Below are 13,622 nucleotides of genomic sequence, written 5' to 3' on the forward strand. Positions count from 1 at the left end.
TATATATATATATATATATATATATATACAGATATAGGGCAGGGAATTGTCAATTAGTAATAAAATTAATATCAGTAGTTCTTTGACTGCTATTTCTAAATTCTCAGTATGTTGGAGAAGCAACTCATGCTAATCCCTGTATTTTATGATTATATATATATATATATATATATATATATATATATATATATATATATATACATACATACATACATACATACATACATACATACATACATGTATATATACATACCTGCATGCATATAAATGGAATTTTGAAGATGATAAAGAAAAGTAGTACTAAATTGATTTTATAAACATGTGTTAAGATAATATGATATTTCTCAGTTCCAGAGCTCCGGCTCGTAACGTATAAATTACCATTGCTTTCATTATTCCTTCAAACAATTACAACCCAGGGAAACAGAGTAAGACGCTGAACTTTCAATTTTTTTTCCCGGGCTTCTACCAAATTCGCGTTTTCAATTATCTTCATTGTCCATTCATCAAGGCTGCTCTGCCACATTATTTGTGATCTTCCTCTTTTGCCAGGAATGTTTCCTTTCAATGATCATATTCGCTAGAGTTATAGTGTTATTATGTTGTGTTATATGACCAAACTATTTCATTTTGCACCTTTTAACAATTGACAGAAGATTTTCACGATTCGCCGTTTTTCAATTTATTTTATAGAAGTGCCTATAATCACTGTAATAATATTAGTACTTGTTAAAGCAACTCACCAATTCCATTTATCTGGAGATAGATCGAAGAACCGGTTATGCAACGTCGGAAAAGCAGGTTTTGGTATTTGGTTATGGACCTTCATGTTCTGACTTAAAACCCTATCCAGCTCCGTTTTGTCTTTTGTCCATCCAAAATCACTTAAATATATGCACCAGTCGATAAAATAATTATTGGGATCAATATAAACGGCTATACCCAAGAATGTGCTGCCCAACATTGCTCTGGTTAAGCGAACGTAAAACAACATCAGTGACAGCGACGACGATGATGATGATATATTACAGTAACCAAATAAAAGTGGTAGTCAATTGCAAAACATATATATTTCCTACATTAAGCTCAATATGATTATAGATAATGACAGACATTGTAATATTTTAACTATTGGCAGGAGGCAAAAAATTTCATACGTGAATTATTTACTTTGACATGAAAACACGTATTAGTACTTTGATGATGTCTTCCTGAATAAATCGAGGAACCAATGGAATTGCATCAAGAAAAAATAAGCTTTGCAAAGCTAATACTACCTCAAGCTGTAAAAAGTAGAAAATATGAACCAATGTGAAAGTATTTACCTGCTCGTTCGATTCGCGAGAAACAGTAGTCATGAAAGTAATTTGAAGTCACTAGTGCAAGCAAGAAAGACTCTTGTCCTTTTAGAAGTGCAGTTATGAGTTGTTCTTGTATTGTAATAGCCAATAAAAGATAGGTAGAGGGGATCAATGTTAAAGTTACTTGTCTCCGTTATAATTATAATACAATGAATATTATATACCGAATTCTTTGGCTGGTTGTTGCTATTTTACTCTATCATCCACTGTTATCATAAAGAAAGAAAAAAAACAGGATATAGTCAACTCCTTCTTTGCTAAATTGTTCAACACCTTACCAATACTGCTATCGGTATAAAATGTGCATGTGAAAATATGTACTGGAAGAAACCTCAGTATACAGATATGTACGAGAAATTGGTTAATTGAAATATATTTTTGTGCGGAAGGCAGGTTAAATGTTTAGGGAACAGCCCTTCATCAAAGAGCTTCTGCGCGAAACGTTACATTCCTGTTCTTCACGATGGAAAAAAAATATGTACTCCACTCATTTTGCATTTACTATTTTCTGACGTAGACCATTACTATGGCATTAGTCCTCTCTTAAAATTTACAGTTAGTGTCCAAATATATCGATGAAAGAAGGACGGAGTTCTTAGCTAAAACCCTTGATAATGTCATCGTTATATGATTATAAAACATTTAAAAATTAATCAGTGTCCTCAATTTTCGTAGATTAACACGTAAAACTTAAGTAAAATATAAAAAAGATTTAAATCTGATATGCTGTTTTATCACAGAAAGATTAATTTCATTTATTGAGGCGAAGGAGTTTAGTTGCTACTATCGACTCCAGTATTTGACAGACATTTAATTTTATTGACCCCTGAAGATAAAAGGCATTGCAAAGTATGTTTTTTTTTTCCGATGCTTAAACGATTCTGACAACTCCCCGCCTTCGAAGCTTATTTGCTGATCTTATTTGTTTGTTGCTTTATTCGACCTCTATGTAAGTGGCTTCTTTTTTTTTGTTTTTTAGTGGCTGTCCACCTGATTGTTGTCATCATCAAGAAGAAAGTGACCGGGTAAGGATTTTAAAGAATATTTCCTAAACTTTATACTCCTCGTTATTAGACTGGAAGTTAATTTTTGCTGTAAACATCCTTTATATATGAAACACGGCATGCATATATACATACATACATAGATACATATATATATATATATAGATAGATAGATAGATAGATAGATAGATAGATAGATAGATAGATAGATAGATATACATATATATATATATATATACATATATATATACATACATATATATATATATATATATATATATATATATGTGTGTGTGTGTGTGTGTGTGTGTGTGTGTGTGTGTGTGTGTGTGTGTGTGTGTGTGTGTGTGTGTGTGCGTGTGCGTGAGTGTGTGTGTAAGTTGTTAAAATATATGAGAATTTTAATTCATGCAAACGATCGTTTCGTACAGATATATAAAAATCATGCAAATTCATGATTGAATTGAATTAGATTAAATGAATTAAATAAATTAATTAATTATGTATATCAATGTACTCTTCAGTGGAGGAAGTATAAGCAAAATTTATAATGAACTTGAGAAAGTAAATAGCAGAAGAATAGAATCTAGGAGATTCATATTTATTCTTATGAGAAAGAGATGTGAGTCAAGTTAGATATTTACTATAACTATGTATACGCATATGTGCACATATACATAAATAGATATATACCATGATGAATGCAAAAAGTATCTTGGAATTGATGGAAATATTGCAATGAATAGATCCAGAGTGACAAGGGAATAGTGCAGCTGACTTCAAAACGTATGTAAGTCAGATCTGTTCACATTCAAACTCGATGAGCCATTTTCTGCAGTCACAATGCTGGTACTAATGTTTGAAGCACTGCACTTGATACGTGAAGAGATCAGTAATTTGACCATTGATAATTCCTACATTAACGGTGGCACTGACACGATCTCTATTAACCAGAAGGATTGGCGGTAGATACTTAATGTTAGTTCAAATGGTGCTTAAAAATCGCATCGCATTTACTAAACAGCATGCGCACTTAACAGTAACAATGATAGCATCTTGATTATAGGTGAAGAACTCCAGTATAGATATATTCTGAGTATAGAGCTATCCAGTTGACTAGGGGATGGTAGAAAATCCTACTTTTAACAAACCCAATTAGACAGTGACTCTCATCAACAGAAAGTTATGCACGATTACATGTTCCAGAAACTAGATTGTACCAACATCATTGACAAATCTAGTAGTTATTCTGGGACCTACCATACATACATTACATTCCACCAGGGAGAATATGGCACTTGCTGTTCACGAGCAGGGAATAGCAACTAAATATTTGGTCAATAAAAGAGATAAAGATACCTCCAAACCTCAACGCTCTGATAGAAAATTCTATTGGGGAATAGTAATACGGAAGATCGTCACCAGCTGCCCGTAGTTACTCTCAAGTCACAGCCTCCTCATGGTGCATATAATTGTTACCAAGTTTACTTACTAAGCTAAACGCAAGATATATTGTCCTGGTAGTCATACAATAAGGCACAATGGAACCAGAGTGTGTCTACTGCTTTAAAAACAAGCAACACCAGTGAAACATTCCAATAAAAACAGCAATCCGGTGCAAAGGCAAGACAAATATTATTCTGTGGGACGAGGAACAAAAGTAAATCACCGTTGTAGAGGTCAGCTGGTCAGTGAATGTGAATCTTTCACCTAAACCTCTGAGAACAACTATGCTAAACAGATGTGGATCTTACAAGTTCTATATCTTGTATTCTGAAACAAATTTGCATAGAAGTCTGGAAATGCTTGTTGTCTCCAAAACGAATGACAGACTTTCATCTAACAAATTAGAGATACAATGAGTATTTACTAAACATTGCATGGATTCTTCATTCGATGTCCTTAGAGTGAGCACACACACACACACACATATATATATATATATATATATATATATATATATATGCTTACTCTAAAGAAATTATTCACGTATGTGCATATAACATGTACACACAAGCATACATGCATAAAGATTAATTGCACACACTCGCAAGCTAAGTGGCATATACGCCCAGTCCAATAATAAAAAGATGTCATCGCATACATTTTCGAATAGGGAAATATCAACTCACAGATGTTTCACAAACCCTTAATACTGACCTAATTCTAACCCAAAAGTAGCCTCATGGTTTTGTTAGCGCTCTGTTCAAATTCTGCGGACAAATTAAATAGATCTCAAACAAAATTAACATATTTAAAAACACGCAGACATTGACGCTTACAAACTTGCATTCATACATGAAAATAAACTAACAACCATACATTCCAAATTAATGAGGACTTAATATTCTATAATACTCAAGGAAAATCTCTCGACTTCTATCAGTTTGTTGAAAGCAATATTGTTTAGTGGACAACGGCAATAGTTTCTGGCAAAACCATACGTTGAAATCTTTTATTCTTGTCTTGCTCTTGAATCGGTGATTTTCTCGTCAGATAGCACAATCACATAGTACCTCTCTCTCTCTCTCTCTCTCTCTCTCTCTCTCTCTCTCTCTCTCTCTCTCTCTCTCTCTCTCTCTCTATCTCTCTCTCTCTCTCTCTCACTCTCTCTCTCTTTCTTTCTTTCTCTCTCTCTCACTCTTTCACTCTCTCTCCCCCTCTTCCTATATTTCTCTTCGTTTCCCTCTCTCTCTCACTTTTCCTCCTCCATGTGTTTTTCTGCCTCCCTCTCTAACATACATCCTATAAACTCTGAAGGGCAGATGAGTGGGCATTTTTTGACTCACTCATTTTCCCTCCAATACAGCAACAACTTATTTACCGTCATTTCCACCAACACCCACTTCTAAGAAGATTATACTTTTCTTCGTTTCTCCCTCACCTCCCGCACTCATACACTTGCAAGCTCTACACCTCAAACCAAATCTGCATAAACACCAGGGGTTGGGACCTTGAAAAACCAACGATTGAGGTTGTACCTAACCTGTTGCCTTCAGCTGCACACAGACACAATCTTCATATATCATTAAAAAGATCTATCGCACTTACTCCTCCACCAACAAGCAACTCATACCTAACACCTTAATTCTAGGTCTCATCACCACCGAGGATTTCTTCTGGTGAATGGTAAAAGCTGTAACTTTTTAGCCAGAAAATCCTTCCGCCTATAGCAACTAATAACACAAGTCAAATTTACAATAGAGTAATGTTTGCACATCTGGGTCTGTTTCCGTTACACATTTCTCTTAGACTGCATATAAAGGAAAGGCAGTCACTGACATTAAGTCAACTGATTGGCATGAAGCGGATTACTAACTCCACTCATTTTCCCCATAGACATGTTGTCTCCTCTTATTGTCTTTTCGATCTCTACCATAACGGTTTCTCATAGCTATCCAAGGCTTCTACTCACAAATATCGTCCCCACTGGTCTTTCCCGTTTATGTCCCAAGACCACGCTCTAAACATTGTAGCTTGATACTATGGCCCAGGACATCGACTCTGTGGAATTTTCTTCTTACATGGTTATTTTCTTTCTTTCTTCTTCCTGCAACCATCCAAGAGAAATGCTAACGGCATCAGTCTCATCAGTCTCATATAGCCTGATACGCCTATAGGCACGATGACTCCTCTCAGATCAAACCAATAAAAATAATACAAACGTTCATATGTCCCCGCATGCATACGTGCCTATAACGATAGATACACACACACACACACACACACACACACACACACACACACACACACACATACGCATGCATGTATTCGTATACATATATATACAAATACATCACACAAATACATACATATACTTACATATATAGACACATAAATACATACATACCTATACACAAATACATGGGCATAATTATATGCTTGTGTAGGCGGCCTTTGGTCATAAGAGTAAAATAACAATAGTAACAACAACCAGCTTTTTATTTCCAGTGAAAGCATGCTTTATCCTTGATTGATATTCTTCATTGAAATTAATGCCCTTGGAAAAGTTAAATCATGTCTTATTTGCCATGTGATGTACTGTCAAACTGCGTCGGACCGAATGCTTCTCAAAGTTAATAAATAATGTCTACGTTGCAGTTCCTTGCAGGACTACAGCCACTGTTCATGCTGGCATCCGCTCTTTAGGACAAGTGGCTGTGAGCTTTGTTCTGGATTCCCAACTGTTTGAAAAGATGTGTGCCATCCTAGTATTTGACTATTTCATCGAAGCCGAGAAATGATAGTAAAATTTATCTCGGTAGGCAATGGACACAGAATATAAAAACTGGTACAAATGATACATGTTATCCTTTGTCCAAAGGTTCTACCAACCAATCCACAGCTCTTTTTTTTTTACCTCTTCCCCTAAAATACAAATCCCAAGTCAAAATTGTTCCAGTAAAGGAGTTCAATTTCCTTAATAACATAGATTCATAAGTTTGTCAATCTCATTTTCCTTCATATTATGTGCTTTGTGTTATAAAATGTCAACATTCAAGATTTCATTTTCGATTTCGTTCATTTTTTTCGGAGAAATGTGTTTTTAGATATCTTGGCGTCATATTTGTTTTACCTTAGCATCTCACTCCCAAATGAGTGATTTACGTTTTCTTTTTAACGTAACTTCCCTAGTGAATGGTTTTAATTTATTTCATTCGTATTCTTTTGTAATCAATCTTAAAATCTCTCCTAGCTCCGCAATAGCAAAAATACCTTTGGGCACATCATCATTTACATTACTTTTTAATTTCATTATGTGTTCAATATAAAAGATATATTTAATATTTTAGTCTCACTATTTTTAAGTATAAATAGAATTGTCAGTCCTTTGTATTTTTAACGTGAAAATTTGGAGAATTTACCAGAGCACGTCTATTTATATTTTTAGTCCTATCTTTTGTTTATCTCAATATATTTCGTGAAATATAGGGAGGAAGCTTATAACTTGTAATGATAATGTACTATTAGATGTTCTAGTACAAACCGCGAATAAAATTATATGATTAAGAGACGGAGGAGGTAAGAACTAAAAAGAGTAACTTAAAAATGAGTAAGCAAAAAAGGGAGGCTTGCTGTAAGAGTAGAACATATATGGTTTCACTGCTACACAATGGCCAGTAAGGTATGTTTTTATATGATAAATATTGAACTATCGTTATTTAAAGAAAATTATAGCAACAAGAGGAAACAAGTTTCGATAAAGATAAAGAAGCGAGCTGTGGAATATCAACTTTGTGACTTGATTTCGATTTCGAATAACTGAAAATAAAGTCACTAACAGCACATGTATTCTTAATACAGTTGTATCACGCACTTTCGTTCTCCTCAATTAGAAATTAGAAGTTTTATGTCTAAGAAGCATTTTGGAATCCATGTTGGTGCCGTCTCATTTTACGTGCAGCACTGAATATTCATCAGAATAACATGAATACTGCAACCCCCAAATCTGCCTTTCTCTTAAAGAGGCTTTTTTTCCTTTAAATCAAAATAAACTTTTTCTTTATCTGAAATTTTATTCCTGTTTGATTTGAATTTTAAATTGAATCGAACTCTATCGTCGGTTTCATAGTATCATTTACTGAGTGCTCTTGATATTAATAATTACCATATCATTCAGTTGTTTCTTTTATTTAATTGAAACGAGTTGAGTTGCGGAATAAGAATCAATTTTCAATATCTATTTGCCACGATTTAACATTCTTTGTCTAGCAGTTACATAATCCAAATTACAAAACATACCACATTATATCGGATTCTCTTTTCTTTTTCTTCTTAACACTCGGGAAAACTTCAAAGGACTGTTGAGTTTTTATGTTCTTTGTTTTCAACACTAGTGAACCACTTTGTTAATCGACATATTGCAACGATTATTCTAGTATCATCTTAGGTTACTTGCTGAGAAGCATTAAAACTTTTTTTTTTCTTTTCGATTTTCGAACAAGTAAAAATATCATGAAATATCCGTGCGATTTAATCGTGAATAAGACAAATACTTTTCAAGTAGATGTGGTTCAATCAAATAAAATGGTTGGAATAAAGAAAACAATCAACAGTTACTAACGTATAATAATAGTTAAACAGTAAATCGATCGACTGAGATTTTGTCGTGTGAGCAGGAAATAAAATGTTGCGTTAACTACTGAATGGCAAAAAATATACTTTCCTTTGGTATAATTTAGCCATGCTTCCATGTGTTAGTCGAACTTATCATGCCATTTCTGTCGTCATAACGGCAGCATCAAGGGATGGACTAGCTTTATATTTATCTACAAAAATGTTACAATAGTGAGGTTTTATAGTAGCTAACTAACCAATCGACTTAAAAGAAACACTTTTTATATTAAGTTCAGAATTTACTTACTATTCTTGAAATTTCCTTATTGGTAAAACTATGTTCGAAAGTTTCAGATCTGCAATCCATCAATACTGCCTTCACATTTCCCACAATCGCTCTAGAATTGACCTTTTCACTTTATCAATAATGTTCTGTCAATCGACACTGTTTCACTTACCTCAATTTTAAATGAAACGGCCATCAATCTTCCTTCTACAGTTCAATTTAACTGCCTTTACGTTGCTGGTGATTGCAAGATGTGTTCTCCAATGAGCGGGGTATTCGACGCATCGTCTCTTTACGTTCTGAGTGAAAATACTCTCATGGCTGAATTTGTCATTCATCTTTCGAGGGTCGATTGATTAAAGCACTAGTTAAGAACTGGAGTCATTATAATTAAATGTCCCTTTTCTCAAAAGCATGTGGCTTGCATGAATGCTAGAAATCATCATCATCGTCGTCGTCATCATCATCATCATCGTCATCATCATCATCATTATCATCATCATCATCATTATCAATGAATAAGAAAGCAGCGATATGCCATCAAAGTGACACAGGGGTAAAATATACAAAACCCAATATACCCATCATGACTACCCGTCTGATAAGGGTACACCTGGCACATGCATCACAACCATATGTGCGCAACGTGTTAATCTCAAGTGAAGATAGACAGCGCATGACCTCTCTCAATATTTCATATCTTGTGCCACTAGTAGAAAGGCCCCTTTATTTTTACTATTATTATTATTATTATTATTGTAGTATTAGTAGTAGTAGTAGTAGTAGTAGTAGTAGTAGTAGTAGTAGTAGTAGTAGTAGTAGTACCACAAAACCAAAAGTTTTGAAGGAAGAGAACAGTGGATTATAGCAACATTAGAATTTGACTGGTACTTGTTTTGTAGATCCTGCACTCTCGCCTATCAGTAGTATTTTAATGTTGATTCATGATATAAGTATACGGTTCACATGTGTTTTAATAGCAATTTCTGACATAGGCATGAGCTCTGAATTTGGGGCACAAGTAGAATTTGCCGATTACATGGAACCCGGTATTTGAATGGTACTTATTTTACCGACACCAGGACGATGAAAGACTAAGCTAGTGAGATATAAAATCAGAAAATACAGTGCTGAATAAATACTGCAAAACATTTTGTCCGATGTTCTAACATTCTGTACATCTTTTACATCTGCATAAGCAAAATAAGATAAAGGAGTATACCTGTTTACCTGAACAGTATAACTCTACTGCTATATAACATTCTTGAACCTACTTATAATTTCAGATTAAATCTCTTGCTAAGCATCTACAACAAAGGAGTTGCTATCACAATATTCCATAAATTAATTATACACACACTTTAATATAAAATCGCTTTCTGTACTTTTTTCGTTGCAGCTGAAATTAAATCTACTGCGTGTTGCTGGTAAATACCGAGTGAAAAAGAAGAAAATATCTTCTCTTGTAAGTACTGAACTTTCAGTGACTTTTCAGTTCATACTTAACTTTTCAATGGTTCGTTCTTTTATTACAAGAGTAAAGCTAACATCGTTGTGTATTTAGATGCATATCTAATTCTCTTCTGCTCCGTTATAGTGCAATCGTAGGAGAAAGGAAGAGAGATGACAGATAAGTAACTTCAGAAAAGATGAATGTATAAAAGGCGTAGTTACAAAGATGAGATGGAATAAAGATAGACAGGAAAAGAAGAGAGGAAACAATGGCGGAAAGATAGGGAGAGAAAATGAGACAAATGATAGCAGAGAGGAAAGAAAATGGACGAGACAAAATTTCAAATCCCCCAAAAAATTATTCAAATACACAAGTATATTAGCACGTGCACATACACACACACACTCTCACACACACAAACACACACATAATAATCTTTATTTTATGAGAGTTTATATAAATATATTTGGTACGTTGCTTGAACCATGTTTTCGCTCTTTCTTCCTCTCTTCCCCTCTCATTTTCTTCCCCACTTTCTTTCTCTTTCTCATTTTGTCTTTCTTTTTCTATTTCCTTCTTACTAACAAGGATACATTATTTTTGAACATGTAAAATACAGAAATGACCGTAATTTACAGAAACCAAATTTTCGCTTATTTTTTTTGCTCACTTTTCTCGGTCTGTCTCTCTCTCTCTCTCTCTCTCTCTCTCTCTCTCTCTCTCTCTCTCTCTCTCTCTCTCTCTTTCTATCTATTTATCTGGCTATCAATCTAACTATTTATCGTTGTTTGTTATAGTTATTACGAACTGAACGATTTAATTTGATGATATTTAAAATATAGTTTATGTAGAGTTAAAATATGGGGGAAAATGTTTTTTTTCATACTAAAGGTATTTTATTATCATTTTCAATTATTGAACGACATCTATCGTAGCATCGAGTTGATCTGAGACTATTGAGTGAAATTGAGCTGATGGAAACTGTAGGGAAGCTAATTAGATGAACTCCACATGTGGCTGAATGTTAGATTTAATCCATCGCTCAGTTTGACACTACAAGCAACCTCTTGAATCTACTTATCAAAGTCCACTCTATTGTTTGCAATGCGAGATCAACACATGAAACCTGGTTTCTTCTTCTCCTTTGCTACATGACTCTGAGCACATCATCTTTAGAATAAACTATAAAAATCCATAAGTAAATCTATAACGGCTATAAATTGAAATGAACCTGATCCTTGTATACTAACTGGCATATTTTTTAACGTATCCCAATACTATAGATTTTGAAAATGTTTCAACAGACTGACGTCGCCCACCAATTTTCTTTCTACTTACATTTATTCACTTTTTTTAATTTTCTTTTGCTTTCAAAAAGATAAAATAATTTTTAAAATTTAATTTCTAACTATTTACTTATACTTGAACATTAATAATTCTACTAATAAAAATAAATTTGATAATACTTCTTTCTGTAGGCTTATGACCTGAAATTTTGAGAAGAGAGGTCTTGTCCATTACATCGACCCCAGTGCTCAACTGGTACTTATTTCATCGACCCCGAAAAGATGAAAGGCAAAATCGACCTCAGTAATTTAAACCTGATACGTATTCTATCGGTACTCTTGCTGAACCTATAAGTTAAGGGGATGTAAACAAACCAACAGTGTTTTGTAAGTGATAGTAGTGATGAGAGGCAAATACGAGTACAAACACACAAACACACAAACACGCACAAACACACAAACACACACACACACACACACACGCACACACACACACACACACACACACACACACATACCGGATTCGGCAAATACATTTACCCACTATTTAAACATAATAATTTTCACATTTTTTAAGCATAAATTGAAACATTCTCATTCGCAAAATATTTGCAAACGTTGTATAACAGTTCCTAACGTTATTTTATTGTTTACTCTTAATTAAATATGATGGCACAAACAAAACTGGAACAAATTGTATATTGAAAATGACTGGTATAAAGAAGTATGATAATAAAATAATTAAGAATAGATTGAGGTGGTAGCAAAGGGCGGCCATCTTCAAATATAAATATACATTAAAATTGTCAATAAATATAACAATCTACCAGTAAATTTTCATTTACTAAAACCTAAAACTTTTTATTCTGTCATAAAATAAATAATGAGTAAATATAGGAGCAGGAGTGGCTGTGTGGCAAGAAGCTTGCTTCCCAACCGCATGGTTCCGGGTTCAGTTCCACTGCATGGCACCTTAGGAAAGTATCTTCTACTATAGCTCCGGGCCGACCAAAGCCTTGTGAGTGTATTTGGTAGACAGAAACTGAAAGAAGTTATATATACATATATATATATATATTTGTGTGTCAGTGCTTCCCCCCCCCCACCTCGCTTGTTGGTATATTTACGTCTCCATAACCTAGCGGTTCGGCAAAGATGTCCAATATAGAATAAGTTCTCGGGTTAAAATAATCACCTGATATTTGTTGAGGGCTCGTTTGAACTACAATTTTAAGGGCTATGAGCTAGAACGAAAATTATTTGTTTTTTCTTTGTTTATGGGGGTCTGGGGTTCAAAAAATCGAATCAGGGCATATCGACCAAAATTGCCTTTTTGGTGTATTGCGGTTAAAAATGAGTATCTGCAAGATCTCGCCAGCTTTCAATCGAGGATAACATCCATGACATCTTCAGAAGAATGTCCAGCACGTTGCATCCAACAATTGCTTCGAAACGTGCCGTCCAAAGTTATTCTGTTTGTAGTGATGTTGGTCACACAGCTCGTTCTTCAAAACATAAGAAAGTGTCTGCTTTGACAGAAAAACCATCAAGAATCGAATCACTATATTAGTGACTGGTCCATGTTACGCATATTTATTGTGTTGTATTGTTGTTTCAATATTTGCTATGAATAAGTCACCAGTTTTCACTATTTAGTTTCAAATGATTCTGATTTTTGTTGTGAATCAAAGCGGGTGGGGGTAGTTTTCATTATATTTTTTTCCTTATTTTTCGGAGGTAGACTATAGTAAAGTTTCAATCCAAGGATTTGTTGGGGATATTTTCCTTTTGTTATCTCATGTTTAGGCCCTTCTTCAGTTTCGGCGTAAGCTAGGCAAAATCCTCCAAACCGGAATTTGACCTTCCTAATCAGATTTTGACTCCATAAAATAGGCTAAATACAAAAAAGTGCATTTAAGATCAATTATTTCAAGAAATTTATTAGGTTTTGAGTCCATTATATGTTTCCTGCTTTTATACTTGTTTAATCACGTTGCTGATCAATAACTACCGTTTCTCCCTCACCTCCCGCACTCATACACTTGCAAGCTCTACACCTCAAACCAAATCTGCATAAACACCAAATTGGAATTAAACTTTTTGTGTGGCCTTTTTACCCCCTTTGAACTGAGTTTTTCCACAGGTTACATAAAATGTTGAGGATGTCAAATATGT

General features: G+C 34.2%; 1 protein-coding gene across 3 annotated transcripts in view; it reads left to right on the forward strand.

Moving 5' to 3' along the window:
• The window catches only part of LOC106878501 (polycomb group RING finger protein 2), a 390,185-nt gene that overhangs the window by 367,135 nt on the left and 9,428 nt on the right, over positions 1 to 13,622 (forward strand). For all 3 annotated transcript variants that reach the window (XM_089356713.1, XM_089356712.1, XM_089356711.1), the window contains 2 exons: positions 2,341 to 2,386; positions 10,108 to 10,173. In XM_089356713.1, coding sequence (XP_089212839.1) covers positions 2,341 to 2,386; positions 10,108 to 10,173 — 112 coding nt within the window. The remainder of the gene's footprint in view (positions 1 to 2,340; positions 2,387 to 10,107; positions 10,174 to 13,622) is intronic.

Source organism: Octopus bimaculoides, chromosome 8, assembly GCF_046866305.1.
Source record: "Octopus bimaculoides isolate indiv1 chromosome 8, ASM4686630v1, whole genome shotgun sequence".
In the NCBI taxonomy this organism is placed as follows: Eukaryota; Metazoa; Mollusca; class Cephalopoda; order Octopoda; family Octopodidae; genus Octopus; species Octopus bimaculoides.